The following is a 22,018-nucleotide window of genomic DNA, read 5'->3' on the forward strand; positions in this document are numbered from 1 at the left end:
TGTATTTGCTTTGGAGGTAGTCTTCGGGAGGTCAGACTGTCTAGAATTCTTCAAAAGGCTCCTTACTCAATCTAATTCTCCTGGCTAATGCACCGTGAAAGATTGAAGTCCAAGGAAATGGGTTTTTTTTGCCTTGGGCCTGGGAGGATAAAAAGGCTGCTGGTTCTAGAACTGTGATCTTGGGGTTGTCCTTAAAGAAAACTCTTGTGTACTTAAGGCCTGTATTAACCAATGGGCGGGGGGGTTCTTTTCAAGGGTAAAAGAATAATTGACGAGGAAGGCGTGGAAAGCATCAATGACATGTTTCATGAGAATGCTATGCTGCAGACTGAAAATAATAATCTGCGTGTAAGAATAAAAGCCATGCAGGAGACCGTTGATGCGCTGAGGGCCAGAATCACGCAGCTTGTCAGTGAGCAGGCCAACCAAGTTCTTGCCCGAGCAGGTACGTGTTTAGGGTGGGGTCAGTGGGAGATTAACTTCAGAAGGATATGACACATCCTTTGTGTTGATTATTTACTCTAAATAGTTGGAATTGAAATGTTGAACTTTGATATATATAACCTATCATTTTAAGTTAAATACCTAATTTTAAAAATCAATAAATTCCTACATAAACAAAACATGTGCCCTTTGCAATATTTTTTCTTCAGGATCTGGGTTCATGCAATTCAAGGTAGGAAATTTGTTGTAGGAATTGTGTTTTTATTTGGATACTAACTTTCCAAACTAGGGCCTCACGCATGGCCAGGCAAGTGCTAAGCCAGTGAGCTATACTTCTAATGCTGGAGTCTTTGTTTTAAAATAAAATTTCCATTTCCTATTTTATCTTGCAGGTGAAGGGAATGAAGAGATCAGTAACATGATTCATAGTTATATTAAAGAAATTGAAGACCTCAGGTATAGTTTTCTATAACATGTAATGCATGTCAGATTTTGTAATGTTCAGAATATTCCTGTGTGCTGGGCTGAATATTCAGGAGCTATCAGTATTGCTATTTGGGACCTGTGGTCATGTTAACTTTAGAGGACCAGATACTTGGCTTTCCCACAGTGTCATATTCCAAAGCTAATTTTCCCTGTCTCCTTTCCCATGTTCCCTTTCCATTTCTTCTCTTACTGTTATTGCTAGATCTTTATTGGACATCACCAAACCCAAAGTATAGGACAGGCAGGCCTACCCGATGCTGGTGATTTCATCCTTAATCCTTTCCCTGCCTGTGGATCTTTTCCCATCACCTGGAAACAGATCCACGTCTCTGAATCAACTTTAACTTTTTGAACTTTCTATTCCTTCCTGTTTTTTTTTTTTTAAAGTCAACCATACTGGCTTTGGATTTTTCCATGTAATCAACTTTTACAACCTAAACTAATGGATATTTTTAAAAGATTTATTTATTTATTATTCATATGAGTACACTGTTGCTGTCTTCAGAAGAGGGTGTCACAACCATCTTCTTACAGATGGCTGTGGGCCACTCTGTGGTTGCTGGGAACTGAACCCAGGACCTCTGGAGGATCAGTCAGTGCTCTTAACCACTGAGACAGGCATAGCATAAAGAGGCCACAGTCTGGTAGAGCATTATAACTAGACATATGCAGGAAATTGAAGTGTCATACTTTAGTATGATAAAAAAGTCTGTCTATAGTTTATGGATGTGGAGAAAGCTGCAGAAGAAAAGACTGGGGAGTTATAGGAAGGTGACACAGGACAGGGACATTAAACACAGCTGGAAGATTCTTAGTTTCCATGGTCCTCTCTGATGCTTTGTTGTTCCTCAAGGGGTAGAACCCCAGTTCAGCCATGTGGAATCCTCACAATTCAATGTCTTGAATTTGTGTTATTTGTCCCCCTTTGTCCCTAGGCTATTCTCAGTGACAAGTACTTTCCCTACTTTCCTGCCCTAACAAAGTCGTTTTTGTCTCTTTAATGCTTCAAAATTCAAAGACAAATAAGATGCTGTGACATAGCAATAAAGTTATTATTGACTGTAACTTTAATGTGTGTGTGTGTGTGTGTGTGTGTGTGTGTGAGAGAGAGAGAGAGAGAGAGAGAGAGAGAGAGAGAGAGAGAGAGAGAGAGTTTAATAGTTTAATACCGAACCGTGTGACAAAGGTCTTTAGGTATTGTGTCCTGATTCTGCACAGTATCCGGCCTAAACAGTCAGTTTCTGCTCTGACCAGGAGTGCTCCTCTCTGAACTGTCTAGAATCTATTCTCAGACTGATCTCTCCTCACTGTGTAGACCTCTATTTACTTTGCCCAGAGAAACTGCTGCTCTCTTAGTTTCTGATTGCCCTCCTCCATTTGTGGGCAGCCGCTCTTCAGCTCCTTTCTTCCCTGGTGTCTGGCCAGTGCTTGCTGCAGCTCGTGTTTTCGGGTGCTGTGGTCTGCTTCCTCTCCTCCACCCTGTTATTCTAAAGCTGCATGCCAACCTTGATCTTGCCATTGGGCCAAGTGGCATGACTGCTTCATTATGTCCTAGGAAACCGCCAGCGTAATTCCCACCCCTAGCGACTAAAAGTTATACCTTCACGTTCACAGTTAAGGCTTTTCCTTGAGGCTTTTATAGGACAGAGATGACTCATAGGCCACGTTCAGTCAACTGTCACACCCAGTATGGGTTAATACTTAGTTTCAGATTCCCAACTTTGACATTGCTTTGGTGGCTCTTTAATTAGATGGGTCCCAGCCCTGAAGAGTAGTGTCCTAGAGTCCCAGGTTTATAATGCGCCATGTAAGAATAGCTGGCATATTGAACCATCGTAAAATGGGAGTGTCTGGGTTGACATTTAGGTTGCTTTTCCCTGACATCTTTACTTCCTGGCATCTCTGGGTTTTAGTGTGTTAGTCTATAAGAAAAGATAGCGCTTGCAAGCCTCTCACAAAGTTAGTTATGGGCTTGAGTGAAACAGAGGCTCAGAAGATTCTTAATCGGCAGGTCCAGAGTGTCACGTGACGTAGCCCAACATCGCAAGCTCTGTTTTCACCTGCTAATCCCTTTTTTTTTTTTTTTTTTTTTTTTTTTTTTTTTTTTTTTTTTTTTTTTTTTTTTTTTTTTTTAATTTCTCATTATAATTTATTTTTTTTTTTTTAAATATTTTTATTACATATTTTCCTCAATTACATTTCCAATACTATCCCAAAAGTCCCCCATAGCGCCCCCCACTTCCCTACCCACCCATTCCCATTCTTTTGGCCCTGGCATTCCCCTATATTGGGGCATATAAAGTTTGCAAGTCCAATGGGCCTCTCTTTCCATTGATGGCCGACTAGGCCATCTTTCGATACATATGCAGCTAGAGACAAGAGCTCCAGGGTTCTGGTTAGTACATCATGTTGTTCCAACAATAGGGTTGCAGATCCCTTTAGCTCCTTGGGTACTTTCTCTAGCTTCTCCATTGGGAGCCCTGTGATACATCCAATAGCTGACTGTGAACATCCACTCCTGTGTTTGCTAGGCCCCGGCATCGTCTCACAAGAGACAGCTATATTTGGGTCCTTTCAGCAAGATCTTACTAGTGTATGCACTGGTGTCAGCGTTTAGAAGCTGATTATGGGACGGATCCCTGGATACAGCAGTCTCTAAATGGTCCATCCTTTCATCACAGCTACGAACTTTGTCTCTGTAACTCCTTCCCTGGGTGTTTTGTTCCCAATTCTAAGAAGGTGCACAATGTCCACACTTTGGTCTTCATTCTTCTTGAGTTTCATGCGTTTATCAAATTGTATCTTATATCTTGGGTATCCTAAGTTTTGGGCTAATATCCACTTATCAATGAATACATATTGTGTGAGATCTTTTGTGATTGTGTTACTTCACTCAAGATGATGCCCTCCAGGTCCATCCATTTGGCTAGGAATTTCATAAATTCATTCTTTTTAATAGGGGAAAAATTCCTGAATCGAACAGTAATGGCTTGTGCTGTAAGATCGAGAATTGACAAGTGGGACCTCATGAAACTACAAAGCTTCTGCAAGGCTAAAGACACCATCAATAAGACAAAAAAACCACCAACAGATTGGGAAAGGATCTTCACCTATCCTAAATCAGATAAGGGACTAATATCCAATATATATAAAGAACTCAAGAAGGTGGACTCCAGAAAGTCAAATAACCCCATTAAAAAATGGGGCTCAGAACTGAACAAAGAACTCTCACCTGAGGAATACCGAATGGCAGAGAAGCACCTGAAAAAATGTTCAACATCCTTAATCATCAGGGAAATGCAAATCAAAACAACCCTGAGATTCCACCTCACACCAGTCAGAATGGCTAAGATAAAAAATTCAGGTGACAGCAGATGCTGGCGAGGATGTGGAGAAAGTGGAACACTCATCCATTGTTGGTGGGATTGCAAGCTTGTACAACCACTCTGGAAATCAGTCTGGCGGTTCCTCAGAAAATTGGACATAGTACTACCGGAGGATCCAGCAATACCTCTCCTGGGCATATATCCAGAAGATGTCCCAACCGGTAAAAAGGACACATGCTCCACTATGTTCATAGCAGCCCTATTTATAATAGCCAGAAGCTGGAAAGAACCCAGATGTCCCTCAACAGAGGAATGGATACAGAAATTATGGTACATTTACACAATGGAGTACTACTCAGCTATTAAAAAGAATGAATTTATGCTAATCCCTTTTTAATCCACACTCCTGTCAAAATTGATTCTCATGAAGATTTATTCCCAACTCCTTAAGCTAAGCGAAATTAATCCGAATGATCTGAATGTATCACAACTTGGGTATTTATTTTAAAGCTTAATTTTCAAGTTATGAAATCATAGGAGTGACCCTTTAATAAAATGAAGCCATCACCATTTGAATTTGGAGATATTAAAACTTTTGTAGAAGGAAGAGAATAGACCCCATGGAAGAGTTAGGGGAAGGACTGAAGGAGCTGAGGGGTTTGCAACCCCATAGGAGGAACAACAATATCAACCAACCAGACCCCCCATCTCCCCCCAGAGCTCCCAGGGACTAAACCACCAACCAAAGAGCATACATGGAGGGACCCATGGCTTCAGCTGCATATGTAGTGCAGGATGGCTGTATCTGGCAGCAGTGGGAGGAGAGGCTCTTGGTCCTGTGAACAGCATAGGGGAATGCCAGGGTGGTAAGGTGGGTGGGTGGGGGAGCACCCTCATAGAAGCAGGGGGAGGAAGGATGGGACAGGGGGGTTGTGCAGGGGAAACTGGAAAGGGGGATAACATTTGAAATGTAAATAAAGAAAATACCTAATAAAAAAATAAAAAAATGTCAAGAAAGAAAAAAGAAAAGAAAATTGTTAAATTTCTACTGTTTGCAGAGTTGAGAACTGAAGGGATTGTTTTGCTTTATGCCTTCAGTTATTCTCAGGAATACATTTTCATAACAGCGTGTCTGTCACTTATCTGTTCTTTGAAATATAGGAGTGTGTCATGGACATTTCTCTTTGAATGTTAAGCATTTTTCTGCTGATTTATTTTCATGACTCTATAGCACTAACTTGTGTTTATAATTAATTTATTTTACTACTGTTAGATAATGACATTTCTAATTTTTATAAGAATTGCTATTATTTTTAATTATAGTTATGATTGGGCAAGTTTTAAGCTCATTGCATAACTGGTTCTCATAGCAACCCCATGGAAAATATTTTTATCCCTGTTTTACATGGGGAAGAGTCAGGGCTTTTAGAGACTGATAATCAGGCCAGATCTAGTGAGTAGCTGATGAAATCCAAGCCAGGATGCTGCTCTTTGCCTGGGACATCAAATACTTTCTCCCTCTCATCAGTATACCACAGCAACAACATGTGTGTTTGTGTGTTCCACACACAGGGAGTGCAAAGAGAGGGATAAAGACACATTCTCTCTCTAGCCTAGAGAAAAGCAGCTTTTTCTCTTGTGCTGCAGCCTATGGAAATGAGCCCTTAAGGTTTCAGCCCCTACTAAATGCATGCAAGCCTTGGAAATAAAACCAAATAACTCCTATTAATTGCTGTTTGTTACGTACTAGAGTCTAAAATACAAATTTTTGGGCGGTGGTTTATTATATTTTCATGTACTTTTGCCTTCATTTTGATAGGTCCAGGCTTTGCTCTACATTGACAGTATAGAAAGATATGACATCTAGGCTAAGGTGGATGTGTTTCCTATGCCCCTGGTGCTGATGGTTGGACAGCAGTGTCCTAGAGCTCAGGGTTCCAAAGTCAACTTAGAGATGCCAGTGTAGTGATTTTTAAAAATGTTCTACTGTAATCAAAATTGTTCCTGCTTAAAGATATATACATATATATTTTCTTCCCATTAGGGCAAAACTATTAGAAAGTGAAGCAGTGAACGAGAACCTTCGGAAGAACTTGACCAGAGCCACGGCGAGATCTCCTTACTTCAGTGCCTCCTCAGCTTTCTCGCCTACTATACTGTCTTCAGATAAGGAGACTATCGAAATTATAGATCTAGCAAAGAAAGACTTGGAGAAGCTAAAACGGAAAGAGAAGAAGAAGAAGAAAAGGTAGTATTATATAACTGAACGCCTTTCTTTTTCACAACGTTTGATTTGTAGTGGCAGTAGGTATACAGTCCTGTCATTCAGTTATGAACACGTGAGAAATTATTTAAATTAGCTTATAATTATAGACTTTGTAATGGTTTATTTCTACATATATATAAGAAAACTAAGTTTAACTTTAAGCATGTAGTCATGAGTAGTACCTAGATTATGACAATAATTAGAGTTTATGTTGTTGTTTCACTTTGCTGCTTTTGCATTCCATCCATCTTGCTTTCATGTGAAGCTTCTGTGTCCCATTGTTAGTAACAACAGCGTGTCCTTCACTTTTCCCTTTTCCAAATAGAGCTGCGTAGTCTCCGAGGTGCTCTAACCCTGCTCTGCAATAAATTACCGAAAGACTGACTAATCCATCGGAATATCATTCGGTCTCTAAATATTCCCTGCAGGGGTCTAATTGGATTACACAAAAGTCTTTCCTGTTATTTCAGGTTCTCTGAATCTCTCAGGGAATTATTTAGCCTTCCACCACTGCAATGGGCCGCCTGCATCTGATAAAGTTTCCCCCCAAAGTCAGCTGGGAAAAGAAAAGGGAAAAATTGAAAACTTGACCATTTGTAATGTGTGAGTGGTTAAATACTCAAATTACTTACATATTTATCTATTGATTCTATAATACCATCCAGTTACTTACAAAGAATATATTTGAACCTGCCACTGAAACTCAATTTAAACCTTGTGTCTAGCTAGTTATTCAAAGGGAGGCCAAGCCATCTTCTTTTCTGCTGTCTTGTTACAGGGAGTCCCTGGAACATTATAGACTGTTTACTGGCTCTTTTGTTCAGTTTACTTAAAAATGTATTTAGAAAACAAGACATTGCTTCCTTGAACAGTCAGTTGATCAAGTTATTGGAAACTTAAATCTGTTAGGCTAACTCGGCCTTGTGTCTTTTAAGGTAGAAAAGAATAGATAAAAGTAATTAGAACAAGTTACAAGCTGACTAGGGGGCATTGGGTTCTTGAGCTAGTCATGTTTTCACAGGTACTGTTCATGTCCATGGCAGCTACAGTAGGACCGAGTCATGCCTAGCTTTCCATGATAGAGGGCAGCTGCATTACAATAAGGATCATAGGACTGTGGAGATGAGCATGAATGAACATGAGGTGTTTTCTCCGGGCTTGTGGTTTACTTGCCAAATTCACTTTGGGAGATGGCGTGACTTGTTTTTAAGGGCCTTTGTGTTCATTAGTAAGCAACCAACAGTAGGAGTGTGTTTTTCAAGGTCATGAATTGAGTCTGTCCTTTCCATTTTAAATGAAATTTAGATAATACATTAGTAACTTGTTAAATATGAAATATGAAAAATGTCTGAGTTAGGGTTTGACTGTGGTAAACAGATACCATGACCAAGACAACTCTTATGAGGACAGCATTTAATTGGGGCTGGCTTACAAGTTCAGCAGTTTAGTCCATTATCATCAAGGCAGGAACATGGCAGTATCCATGCAGTTATGGTGCAGATGGAGCTGAGCATTCTACATCTTCATCTAGAGGCCACTAAGAGAAGACTAGCCTCTGGCAGCTAGGAAGAGGGTCTCTAAGCTCACCTTGACAGTGACAAATTTCTTCCAACAAGGCCACACCTCACTAAGTGCCACTCCCTAGGCCAAACATCTGCAAACAACCACAAAAATATAAATAGGGATCCTAATAAAATGTTTTCTATATTTTTATAGTGGCTACAGGTACTTAATACCTCTGGTTCAGATCCTTTTTGTAAAAATGCATGCTAATAAGCTCTCTGTTGATAAAGATTACTAATGGACAAATACTTGTTATGTTATATTTGTCCTGGTTCATTAATCTTGGAACTTCGCCTGCCCTCCGTAAAGGAAACAAAGCAGTTATTTTGTGTTGCTCTACTGTGACAGATTCACACAGTGTATGCTAGAGATAATTGTACATGCTAATCATAATGTCTTATCAAATGACCCATATACTTCACATACACATGGGCGTGTGGTTGAAAGTAAAATATTGGTGAGCATAATCAACCAGCTAGATAAGTGAAAGATTGCAGTGAGAAAACCAATTGGTATTTCCAAAGCTAGCACTCACAGAGAGCTGGGTGAGCGCTGCTTTGAGCACTTTTCTCATACATGCCCCACTGTGCCTTTGCCAAACACATACATGGTACATAGGTGGATTGTGTTCTTGAAATGTTCATTTCTTGTACTGTACACGTATGAGAGTCTGGAGAGTCGGTGTGTGACTCACAGAACTGCACAGGGAATTCATAGAAAAGGATGAAATTAGTCTTGTTCTACAGAGTTTTCTGAAAACCTGGGCTGAGATGCTTCAGTACAAAGCAAACAAACACATACAAACAACACTTGCTCACAAGCCCGAAGACCTGAATTCAGTGCTCAGAACCATCAGCTGAAGGAGAAAACTACCTCCTGGGAGTGTCCTCTGACTTCTACGGGCACATCTCACTTGTACAGCTACACACACCCACACATATGCGTGCACACATACACACACACACACACACACACACACACACACACATACATGCACACATGCACACAGTTACACACACACATACACACACAAACTCACTTATACAGACAAACCCACTCACACACATACATACACATACACGCACACATGCATACAGTTACACACACACATACACACACAAACTCACTTATACAGACAAACCCATATACACAGACATACACACACTAAGGTAACCCAAGCAGAAACCATTTCACTAATCACATTTAGGTCTAAGTAATTTTTAGACTTGTGTAATATAAATTCTTGTTTTAAAAATATAAATGAACTCCAGGCCTGAAATAAAGCAGACATAAAACAAAGGGCTCTTAGCAACAACAACAATAATGATGATAATAATGGAACATTTGGATTTTTACCAATAAGCCATATCATATACTTTAAGCATTGTAGTTCATTAACATCAGTGCAAGCCTAGGCTCCACTGACATGGGGGCTGGGGGAGCCCATTGTTTTGTGCATATTGAAAAACAAAATTTACCACTCACACATTTAGTCTGATGCCTTTGGATATCTGGCTTTAAATGACCCAGGATACAGAACTCGTTGGGTCTTTCAGACTCACTCTACTTCTTAGTAGTGTTGGGTTGAAACTTTGGAAACACAGATCTTTTTGCGTGGACTTTTCTTTTTCCTAGTCACGGTGCTTAACTGTCTGATCCCTGGTGAGCATCTCTCTGGAGACTTTGTTATTCTCAGATTGCTAGTCTCATGTTCTAATAGCACTACATAAATAGGTTGTAAGAGACAACCACAGCCCAAGAAATAAAAATCACCTGAAACCATACATCGTATGATTAAAAGAGCACTGACTTAATCATTTATAACTAAGCTCTGTCTTCATTATTTTAAATATGGATAATTCCAGAAGGATTTTGTGGGGTTCTAGACAGAGTATGCTGTGTATAGATTGCAATATGCTTAATCAGAGCCTAGCACATCTATGCTGTCTACATGACAAATATTCATATGTAGTACATTCCATTGAGTAAAGATCCCTAGCTTTGAATATTGAATATCCTTTGAGTTAATAGTGTGAAAGCTATATCTGTTTTTTTGTTCTGTTCTGTTTTTGCTATTCTGGTTAAAGAACAATCTTACTAATGGAAAGTACTAAAGTCCCCATTTTATTTCCCCCCTTTGCCTTAGTAGTGAAATCTTGCTCCCAACCTTGTGAGATTTTTATCTTGAATTAACAAGATTGTTTTTTTTTCATTGATCGTATAACCATCATATTCATTTGTCTGTAAAGCCATCTCATATAATTTTCATCTGAGTTTTTAAGTTTAGATTTAGCGATGGTTTTATGTATAGTAGAAGAAACAAAGTCCAGTTCTGAAAGTAGTAACTTGTATGTCATATTAGTTTGATCATTATGGTACAAAGGCATTACTTCATAAAGGTCTCTTCATGATACCATAAAAGTCTTTTGAAAGATTTAAAAGGAAGACGATGTTATTGAAAGTAGGCTTTACTTATGGGGAAGACATGAAAATGGATACATTTCTGGCTAAATATAGCAATAACATCCCAACAGGACTTACATAACGGAGACCACATTTTACTGTTAAGTGACTTCCACAGATCATCTGTGGTTTTCTTCTTAGCTAAAATCCGATGAATTTTCTGCTGTGTATTCATAGAGAATGTATTGCCTTTTTACTGTGTATCTGTCCTTTAATGGTATCTCTAAGATTTATTTTAATGTCTTTGAGCTCATGTGCCATTTACCTTCTTACCACTTTTGCTTTTACTGTCTGGTTTGCCCCTCATTGGCTTGGCCTTCCCATACTGTGCCTCGTGGCTTGAAGGCTACAGAAACTTGAGGAAAGCGGTCGAGAAGAAAGAAGGTTGGAATATTTCCCAGGTTTTTTTGTTTTTTGTTTTTTTTTAAAAAATATTAAAATGACATTGAAGTACTTACTTTCCATTTGCAAGGAGCTGTGCTATAGAAACTGTAGGTTGCTTGGGACTAGATTAGCTGTGTACGCCTTAAAGTAGTGACTTTTGTAGAAACCGCAGAAAAGTTAGTCTGTAAGAATAAAGAAATAAACCTTCAACATCAGATTTACAAACAACCAACAATCAGCATTTCTGTATCTAGGGGGCGCTCGTGAGCATAGTGGGAATTATCGGCTGGGCAGTGATTGGCTTTCTGTTGTAGCAAATGCCAGTGCATAGGCAGATGCCTCTCTTCCTTGCTTGCTGTAAGCTTTTAGGAAACATTGAAATGGAAAAAGGCAGAAGGAACTGTGGCCTTCCTGTAGTCAGATTGACAAGGACTTCTGAACTTCAAACTAGATTTTTTTTTTTTTAACTTTTCAAATGTATTCTATGAACATTGGAATGTGGGCAGTCCCCTTTTTTCCATTTAAGACCTAGAAGTGAGATGCTGATATCCATATCATGGATCCATACCTGAATATGACTATTTATTTAAATAAGTAAACATTTGTTTGGTACAAGAACCTTTAGTTATACAGTTTTCTAAACAAGTTGCCAAATCCTATAACCAAACTGATTAAGCAGTTTCAAAACAAACACAGTCATCCTAGAAGCTTTTACTTAAAATTGAAACTTGAGAACTTGTTCCCAATAGTTAAATGATTGATTTACTTTAAGTGTCTTAAATCATAAGTTAGCTTATAATACATTCCCCTTAGTATTATCACATATGCCATATTGAGTCTAGATTCTGAGCTTATATATCCTGTAGCCTTATAACTTGAAAAATATTCTGTAACTAGAATGTGATTCTAATTGTAGCTCACACGAGAATGCAACAAAGCATCATCAATTTATATTTACCAGGAAAACTAAAAAATTATAAATGCAAGATTCCTTCTATTAAGAAAGCGCAGAATACCATGCATCTTTAAATTTATGTGTGGAAACACATGACCTCAGTCAATTATTCAGTCCTTGAAATATATATGGAGATATAAGTCGAGGCTGCTTCCGACTTTCACGTGACCCCCACGGAACAGCAGAAGAGGGCAGTTTACTGTTGTAGGACTGTATCTCAGCCATCAGTATCCGTTTCAGTGACAGGAAGATCTGATGCAGTAGTAGTACAGAGATGGAGCCTGCCTGTCTGTACCAACAAGTTCCTGGGCTGTGAGGGCTTCACTCTGAGACTCAGCACATCTGCTCTTAGTCCCTTGTGTGGAAAACGTCTCGAGGCCACAATCTCTGTTTTATTCACCAGATGAACATACTAATTTCTTATTATCCCTCCAGTTTCCAAGATCCTGATTTTGTAAAAAGTATAACTTTAATTAAGGCCCATTATTCTTTAGGTAGCTATTTGAAATATCAATTTGTTAACATTTATAAAGGAAAAATCGAGTGCCTGAGAGACAGTATTTATTAGTATCACTTTTAAAGCTTAAGCTCTAATTGTAATTCTTAGAAGCATATTACTCTATAGCTGTGATGTTGACTTTTCTATGTTAGAGTGCAAAGGGAATTTATGATTTGCAATATAAGTCAATGCTAGCATTCACTGGGCTGGATATTAGCTACTTGAGGGAGCAGGAGAGTATGTTAGTCAAGAATCCATAATAAAGTTGGGTGGCCATAATTCCAAGAAAAGGGATTTATTTCAGAAGATACAGTAATATAAGGGCCAACTATGGTGGAGATTGTGTACTATACCAGTCATCAGTAAGAAGGAGGACCACAACAGGGAGGAGGACGAGGAGACCTAATGAGAAACGTGCTCCCTTTCCCCACACCTCCTCTTAGTGTCTTAAATCTTGGGTCAGTCTCTAGCACAGTAGTGTCTGAGTGTGTGTTACTGGCCTTTTACTACGGTTGCGTTTGTCAGTACTCTTCACTCCGAGTGGTTCCTACCTTTCTCCCAGTGTATTTTCCTCCAGTGCAGTGATTTAATGGCATTCATAAAAGTCTGCTGCAGTTTATTTGACTCGACTTTACTGCCTTTCTTATTGGCTTTTACGTCTCACTCCAAAACCCAAACTGTGTTCTATGCATCTTTCTATTTCAAATCAGACTTTCCCATTCCAATGTTAGGTACGTGAGGTACGTAGGACTACTCAAACCCAGGTATTCATGAAACTCAGCGGGAGTGACTTATTTAATAGACAGTAGTGTAGTTTATTGTGTGCAGGCCCTGGGTAGTTAATTGAATGATAAGCCAAACTCATGTGAATCTATTCTCAAGAGATTTTTAGTTCAGTGAGAATGACAGATCAAATAAATAATCATGTAAATAAATAAAAACTGGAAATTACTTATGAGGGAAAAAACCCCACCTATATTCTTATTGTTCTGAGTATTAAAATATATGTAACAATAGGGAGCTGGAGTTAAATGTTAGAATTTAATAATAACAGGGCCCAAATAAGGTCAAATTATTTACTTATAACCTAGAAATCGGCCCCAGGACCAAGCAGGAAGTTCTTTAAGGAAGCAGACTGTCTAACAAAAACAGTGGCAAGCATAAAACTCTTTCTAGAGGAATTTTGTTTGGAAATATTGCTTTATTTGAATGTTCTTTTTTAATCCTAATGATTTTAAAATTCCACTGTAACATGGACCATCTGGGTTATTTAAGATTTGTTGTATTAAGACTATTTCGCTTAAACGTAGGAGTCCAGTGAGCTGAAGTGTGACTTCTGTGCATAGTTTGTCATGCATGGGAAACCCAAGAAGGAGCAGAGTGATTTGGGGTATTCCAAAATTCACTCCCTGTGCTCGGCTACCTTCACTTAAGACTCCCAGGGCTAAGTGACTTTAGCCCTGACTATTGTCTCGTATCATTGTGTGGTTATGTCTGTAGGCATCAGGCAACTGGAGAAGTCTTCAGGCTTTTATGGTGAAACTTGTGGTAGACCCTAGAGATTTTTATTCAGTCAGAGCGCAGCCTGAACTTCAGACAAGTTTTGGAATCAAAGACCAACTCTGTGAGAATATAACGCAAAATCACCCTCTACTGTGCAAACGTCCTAAGGGACAGGGGAACAAAAAGAAACACAGGAGTGATGGATACAGCCCATAGAGGCAAGCTCACCGTGGGCATAGTGATTTTGAACCTTTAAAATTATTAGGGTACTAGCAAGAATAGTTTTCTATCTTTGTATTTAGATGAGAAAAGTGTTCATGAATTTAGATGGGGAACCAAAACTTCCCGTTTTGGATTCTTTTTCTTTTAGATTGCAGTGCGTTGTAATTAATTGGCTGCTCCTGTGCTGTTAGTTTGCTGTCTCTTTAGATCTAATACTTCACTCTAGGACCTGTTGTCAGTATTTCTAGAAGCTAAACTTTAGTCATGTAAACTTTTACATGGTTGGTCAAGTGGTGATATCTGGTTCTCTTTAATCATCAGACAGGGCAGCCCGGCTTAGCTGGGTGATTAACTTTTCATTTTGGTTTTTACAAATTGTTGATTTAAAAAAAAATCTGAGGAAAAAAGAATGAAGACTTGCCCCTTGTTCTTATCTGATATTCCTTTCTTTCTGTTTTTTAAAGTGTTGCCGGGAAAGATGATAATGCAGACACTGACCAGGAGAAGAAAGAAGAAAAGGGTGTTTCAGAGAAAGAAAACAATGAGCTAGACACGGTGAGTAATAAACATGAATTGAGTTGTAGTCATTAACTTAATTATGCGAACAAAAGGGAGGTGGTTACCATAGCCGCTGTTCCCTCTTTGCCGGAGGACTTTTCTCCTCAATTGTGAACTTTGTGAAAATTGTGTATTCATGCAGATAGGATACCATGAGAGATAAAGAAATTTTTAAGGCAGTTATTGTGTAATAATTTGAAACTCTGTTAAGTGATTTTTGAGCTAAAGAAAAGCAAAATCCATTGTCTGTGGAGGTGACTTGGTGGGTCTCCTGGCATCCATGGAAAAGCTGGGCATGGCCTGTAACCCGAGCTGGTGTGTCAGGGCAGATGGTTTCTGGGAGTTCCCTGAGCAGCCAGACTGAACAAAAGAGCAAGTTTAGATTCAATGACAGGCCCTGTGGAAGGGAATATTGTGAAAATTGTTAAACATCCTGCTCTGGCATCTGTATGTATAAACGTTTGTGCACACACCCAAACGTGAACATGCACACACAGACACACACATAACACACACAGACACACACACACCACACATGAGCATACACACACACACACACACACACACACCACACATGAGCATACACACACACACACACACACACACACACACACACACGCACACACACACAGTCTTGTGCTTCTGTGGTGTGTGCTCCAGCATCTCTCTTTACTGAGATTTCCTTGCCAATGCTGTGCTATTAATGCTTCCCATTGTAGGAAGAGAATCAAGAAGTGAGTGACCACGAGGAGGAGGAAGAGGAGGAAGAGGACGAGGAGGAAGAGGATGACATCGAAGGAGAAGAAAGCTCTGATGAATCAGATTCCGAATCTGATGAAAAAGGTACCTGCCCCCTTAGCACGAAGACAGAAAAATCATATTGGGAAGCTATTTAGGTTTTGGTAGAAAACTCAACAGTTTTGATTTCCTCACCAATGAAAACAGTCTCCATGACTTGTAAGACCACCCTGGCCTCATGCATGCTCTAGGCAAGAGAGCTGTTCCTTTCTGTGCTAGATTTGGTTGCTATATGATTGCCACATTTCTTCAGTATGTACAGTATCTGCTATTGCCCAGTGTGAACAGTCTGTCTTTTTAGACTATGGTATGTCCAGAAAGTTTCCCACAAGGCTGCTGAGTGACTTCCTGAATATAGATAACGGCTTTTCACTCTTGTTTTGGGCCGTGATGAGCTTTCAGCCTACTTCCGGTCTTTTCTTCTCTTCTGTGGATAGCTAACTATCAAGCCGACTTAGCCAACATCACCTGTGAGATTGCGATTAAGCAGAAGCTGATTGACGAACTGGAGAACAGCCAGAAACGGCTGCAAACCCTGAAAAAGCAGTACGAGGAGAAGCTGATGATGCTCCAACATAAGATCCGGGACACGCAGCTGGAGAGGGACCAAGTGCTCCAGAACCTAGGTGGGTCGCCTGCAGAGTCTCAGTCCTTACTCAGGGCGCTGGAGCCCCAAAACTTAGTCATTAGTATATGTCCATGACGAAACAGAAATGAGGGGTGACTTCTGAGGGCTCAGGCATCGTTGTGTCCCAGGAACTGGGTGTTCCGAGTCTCTAAATAAATTCTGTGTCTCAGAAAAACAATGCGTTTACTTCCTCACCCCCAGGCTCGGTGGAGTCATACTCGGAAGAAAAGGCCAAGAAAGTGAAGTGCGAATATGAGAAGAAGCTCCATGCCATGAACAAAGAGCTGCAGCGACTGCAGACGGCCCAAAAGGAGCATGCCAGGCTCCTCAAAAACCAGTCTCAGTATGAAAAGCAGCTCAAGAAACTGCAGCAAGACGTCATGGAGATGAAGAAAACCAAGGTACCTCGACTACTCCTGCTCAGCTCGGATGGCCAAGGGCTGGATGTCTTGGAACAGAGCTGTTCTTGTGGTCCGTTCCTGAGTCAATACAAAAGTAGCCCATAATATTTACGGCCAGTTTAAGATGTGAACAGATGCTTCCTGGGTCCGTCTCTCTGATCGATCTTACTCTCCTTCACCAAGAGCACAAGCTAATCTCGAGAGTTTGGTGTAACGTTCTCAAGCACGGAGGAACAGAAGGAGATTGTGGGAATGCTTGCATCAGTTTCTATGTAGGGATGGATTATTGTTAATCGTGTACCAAAATCAAGTCGTCTCCTTACCTACCACATGGAGAGGTTGGAAGACGTGAGGAAATTATGCTGTACAGTCGCCGTAGTAGCAATAGCCATATTGATTAGGTTGTTCCCTTTACTACGCTCTTGTATAAGCACTTTCAGGTGTCAACCTGTTGAGTTTTCATAGTACACAAGGATATTGTAGGTGAGAAAGTCAAAGCCTACAGAGGATACATAACTTGTTCAGGCTCACACAGATACTGATAGTAAGTATCGAATCTGCATTGTAGAGCACTAATTATTTTGGCCAAAAAAAAAAAAAGTTGGAAATAAGATTACCTGAAACAATCATCAACTAAAATATAGAGTAGATGCCACATGCTTCCATATAAATTATTTGGAACAAAAATACTCCCACCTGTGTGAACTACTGCATGTATCTGGTGCTGGAGTGATATTCAACAATGTATATCCATATTTTAGGTTCGTCTAATGAAGCAGATGAAAGAAGAGCAGGAGAAAGCCAGGCTGACAGAATCTCGAAGGAACCGGGAAATCGCTCAGCTGAAGAAGGATCAGCGCAAGCGAGATGTGAGTGAGTCCCTCTGTTCTCTAAGAGTACCCTGCTAAACTGAGCAGTGGTGGTGCACACCTTTAATCCCAGTACTCGGGAGGCAGAGGCAGGTGGATTTCTGAGTTCGAGGCCAGCCTGGTCTACAGAGTGAGTTCCAGGACAGCCAGGGCTACACAGAGAAACCCTGTCTCAACCACCCCCCCCCAAAAAAAAAGAGTCCCCTGCTTTATACAACAGCATTCTATAAGTGGGGGAAAGTTTTCTAACTAGAGTTATGTAGAGGTCAAGAACTATAAATAATCACTGGATATTTAAAATGACTTTTATTTTCATATGTGGATTGCAATTCAGGATAAAAGTTTAGGGCAGACTCATGGGAAGAGGTGCATGCGAGGATGTATCCCCTGGCGATGATAAACCAGTCCTCTATTGAAGATAATTTTCTGAGAACTTAATACATTTTTTTTGTCTTGAAAATAGTCACATCTGTTCGTATTTGTGCCTTGGGGCCTACTTAAAATGTCAAAGAATGGTCGAATGGGAAACATTTGTAAAATGTTTCAAGGTTTTATAGTTTTTTTTTCTTTTTTTTTTTCTTTTCTTTTTTTCATTTGATATTCCTAGCCTCTGGGCATGCACAAGCCATGGTGGAAGTGTAGTGGTCAGAGGACATTCAAGAGTCAGCTCTCCTTCCACCATGGAGTTTGGGGGATTGAACTCGGGTTGTTCCGTTTATATGTTGAGTCATCCCATCAGCCCGGAGATGGCTGCTTCAGTGTCTGCTTGTATAAAGTACCATATCTATATGATGGACCCAAGATTGTTAACCCAGATAATGCTAAGAACCCAAATGTTTTTGACAGTAACAGGAAGTGTTGTAGCATCAGAGTAGGACATGCGGTGGTCCAGGGGGCTGTTTCAACATATTGCATCTTAATTTATAGCATCAACTTAGACTTCTAGAGGCCCAGAAAAGAAATCAAGAAGTTGTTCTGCGACGCAAAACGGAAGAGGTATGGCGAACAAGTTTACCGTTCTTACTTTGGGATCATTAATGTATTCCTTCTTTTCTTTGCTTACCACGTGGTGCTAGGGATTAACCCTAGGCCTTTGCATGTGACTTAGGAATCGCCTGCCCTTCTACTCAATCCCTGTAACGCCATTTCTATAGACAGAAACTAGATCAACCTTGATGCCGTTGCAGGTTACAGCTCTCCGCAGGCAAGTGAGGCCCATGTCTGATAAAGTAGCGGGAAAAGTTACTCGGAAGCTGAGCTCATCCGAAAGCCCCGCTCCGGACACAGGTTCCAGTGCGGCTTCGGGGGAAGCAGATACATCACGGCCAGGCACCCAGCAGAAAATGAGGATCCCTGTGGCAAGAGTCCAGGCATTACCAACACCTACAACAAACGGCACCAGGTCCTGCTTATTCTTACTCGCCCCAACAATCCTTGTGCATGTCCGTACTGAATGCCGTGTGCATGGAACAGATGTCATTATTGGGTGTGTGCAATCAAAGAAAGGCATAAGTAATTATATTTGACTCTGTAAATGATTACAGGAAAAAATATCAGAGGAAAGGATTCACTGGCCGGGTGTTCACTTCCAAGACTGCCCGCATGAAGTGGCAGCTACTGGAGCGCCGGGTGACCGACATCATCATGCAGAAAATGACCATTTCCAACATGGAGGCAGACATGAACAGACTCCTCAGGGTAGGGACCACTGAAGCTAAATGCCTCCTTAGCTGACAGTCTTATGTTGTGCCAGGAAATGTTAGTGAATCCCCCAAAAGACCACCAAGAAACCGATTCTGATGGTATCGCATTGGAGTCTCTTTATTTAAGCTCGAGCTTGGGCCACACCACCATCCCTGACACAGGAGAACAGGAGGGGGCCCCAAGCCCAGTTTCAGGCAAGCATTTATAGAGGCAAGAAGGGGGTATCTATCCTGGTATGCATTACATTCAGGGGCCATTATGACCTTTAATATAATTAGTTGGTACTGGGAGCCAGACCATAAACTTGACTTCTGTTCTCCTCCTGATTGGTGGTTGTTGGGAGCTGAAGTGTCAGGGGCAGGTTTGTAACCTGGAGGTGCAGATTTGTTGGGGAGTAGCCTGTAAACTGGAGGTAGGTGCAGGTCTTGCTGGGAGGTAGCCTGGAAACTGGTGCTAGGTAGCGGCCTATTAGTTAACTCAAGTTCAACCTTAGGTCAGAATCTCTAAGATGGAGTCTGAACAAGGGTCTGGTCTCTCACTTACTGTCCCACAGTTGTTCCTTGGAAGCCCAGGATGCCGTCTCTCCCTTCATTCTGTCTTGGATGTACTGTATATGTAAATGAAGGTCATTTCTTCAAATCCAATATGTTTTGTTTGTTTACTTTATAGCAACGGGAAGAACTCACAAAAAGGCGAGAGAAACTTTCAAAAAGGAGAGAGAAGATAGTCAAGGAGAGTGGAGAGGGAGATAAAAGCCTGGCTAACATCAGCGAGGAGATGGAGTCCCTGACGGCCAACATAGATTACATCAATGATAGCATTGCCGACTGTCAAGCCAACATCATGCAGATGGAGGAGGCAAAGGTGTGGACCGCCAAAGATACTTTGTCTTGGTTTTGTTTGTTTTCGAGAGAAGGCCTCGGGCCCTGACTGTCCTCAGACTCTGTGTTGTAGATGACAATGACTTTCAGTTTCTGATCCTCCTGCCTCTAACTCCCAGATGCTAGAAGTATGGCTTGATAGGATGCTCAGGGTCTTAAAGATACTTAAAAGTTTAAGGAGAAGAACATTTGTATTATATATCTTTAAAAGTACTTTGAATTTTTATTTATTTAATGTATGAGTGCCCTGCTGCATGTATACCCGCATGCCAGAAGAGGGTATCAGATGGTCTTAGAGGTGGCCCTGAGCCACCATGTGGTTGCTGGGAATTGAACTCAGGACCCCTGGAAGAGCAGCCAGTGCTCTTAACCACTGAGCCATCTCACCCACCTCCTTGAATTTTTATATGTAGGTATTTTCTAATTACTGGTTTAATCTGATTCTTAGGTTTTGTGTAAGTAATAGGTATTGTCTAGTCTTCCAATTTCCCTACTAACCTTGGGATAGTCTTTATTTTATCATATGTATCATTTATTATATCTTGCTTTGAATCTTTACCTACTCAACTGTGTCCACTTTGGACTGGAACACATGTTTCTTAATGTAGGAATCATGTTATATTTTTCTGAGACATTTCATTGACTTATCCAGTATTGTCAAGTAAAGACAAGCCTGTTGCCTTCTGTTTAAATATATCCAGATTAAAATAATGACTGTTATACTCTGGTTTGATGTAGGAAGAAGGGGAGACATTGGATGTCACCGCTGTCATTAATGCCTGTACGCTGACAGAAGCTCGGTACCTGCTAGATCACTTCCTGTCAATGGGCATCAATAAGGTGAGACTGAACTCTTCTATTCTTGAAAGCCTCGGTTGACTGATTTGGTATTATACGTCTCTTTCTGATGACCCTCATCTTGGTAAAAAGAATAAAATTCTTAATTGAAAATAAACAAACAAACATTATTTTAGAGCTAAAATAAAATGTTATAAATATATCAATTTTACTGGCTCTGTTACACTTGTACATTAGAGCAAACACACAAAGAAGAAATAGAGCCCGTTTTGTCTTAACAAAAGGTTCTCGAGAAAACAGATTTTGTATCACAATTGGCTTGCTACTGATTTTGTGCAGGTCAGAAGAAAATCAGAGAAGAAAAACGCAGCGTAGCACCCTACACTTCTGCATGTAAACCTGATTTACCACCAGCAGGGCATTTATTCCCGGTTATTGAAGGCGGTGACAGCCAAGTCACTTGCTCCCCACACTGGACCTCTGTTAGACCCTTAGGCTGTGTAATCACAATCACTGTGTGCTAGCAAAGTAGGTCTTGATCCATAGCACTTGACAGACAGGCAATAAGACTCTGCAGGATGGTGTCTTGCCCTGGGAAACTTCTCTAAGAAGTCTGAACAAAGTAAGTAGAGGAGCTGGTTTGCAGGAAGGTCTGTCTGATGCCAAAGTCATCAGCTTTGCAGCTTCAGCCTTCCCATGTTAGTGGGCTCTGTTTCCCTGGATGGAAGACATCTCGCTCTTGTGGTTGTTGTTTCAGGGTCTGCAGGCTGCCCAGAAAGAGGCTCAAATTAAAGTCCTTGAGGGTCGACTCAAACAGACTGAAATCACCAGTGCAACCCAGAACCAACTCTTATTCCATATGCTGAAGGAGAAGGCAGAGCTAAACCCAGAGCTGGATGCCTTGCTAGGCCACGCACTGCAAGGTAATTTGGATTACACCTCACTTAGATGAGTTAGTTGCATGGTAGCTTTGCCCTTTGGACATTGTATCTACATCCCCTTCCTCTACGGCTTGTTTGAATAGATGCTATACTTATGCTTTTTATAAAGATCCTCTTTAATTTGCATGCGTGTGTAAGTTTGGGGGGGAAAGTACATTCCAAGAAACGACGATCAATTTGAGGTTTTTTAACCTTATTAAGCTGTTGGGTTTTAATGGATAAAGGAGACTAGGAAAGTTTCTGAGTCAGTTCCTTAAATTACTTAAAAGATTAACCGAGCTTCATTCCCTTTCCGCGGCGGCATACCTAACTGTGCTAAATCACAGCTG

At 40.6% G+C, this 22,018-nt stretch overlaps 1 protein-coding gene across 1 annotated transcript in view; it reads left to right on the plus strand.

The window, feature by feature from the left end:
• Positions 1-22,018, plus strand: part of Kif21a (kinesin family member 21A) — a 116,699-nt gene that overhangs the window by 64,490 nt on the left and 30,191 nt on the right. The window contains exons 9-23 of the mRNA XM_085831711.1: positions 256-445; positions 837-900; positions 6,301-6,504; positions 10,894-10,932; positions 14,576-14,666; positions 15,389-15,512; positions 15,905-16,093; positions 16,297-16,496; positions 17,258-17,365; positions 18,293-18,361; positions 18,553-18,767; positions 18,910-19,063; positions 19,739-19,933; positions 20,689-20,790; positions 21,506-21,671. Of these exons, the coding sequence (XP_085687837.1) occupies positions 256-445; positions 837-900; positions 6,301-6,504; positions 10,894-10,932; positions 14,576-14,666; positions 15,389-15,512; positions 15,905-16,093; positions 16,297-16,496; positions 17,258-17,365; positions 18,293-18,361; positions 18,553-18,767; positions 18,910-19,063; positions 19,739-19,933; positions 20,689-20,790; positions 21,506-21,671 (2,110 nt within the window). The remainder of the gene's footprint in view (positions 1-255; positions 446-836; positions 901-6,300; positions 6,505-10,893; positions 10,933-14,575; positions 14,667-15,388; positions 15,513-15,904; positions 16,094-16,296; positions 16,497-17,257; positions 17,366-18,292; positions 18,362-18,552; positions 18,768-18,909; positions 19,064-19,738; positions 19,934-20,688; positions 20,791-21,505; positions 21,672-22,018) is intronic.

This window comes from Mus caroli, unplaced genomic scaffold (genome assembly GCF_978045245.1).
Source record: "Mus caroli unplaced genomic scaffold, Mus_caroli_1 scaffold_16, whole genome shotgun sequence".
NCBI classification, from domain to species: Eukaryota; Metazoa; Chordata; class Mammalia; order Rodentia; family Muridae; genus Mus; species Mus caroli.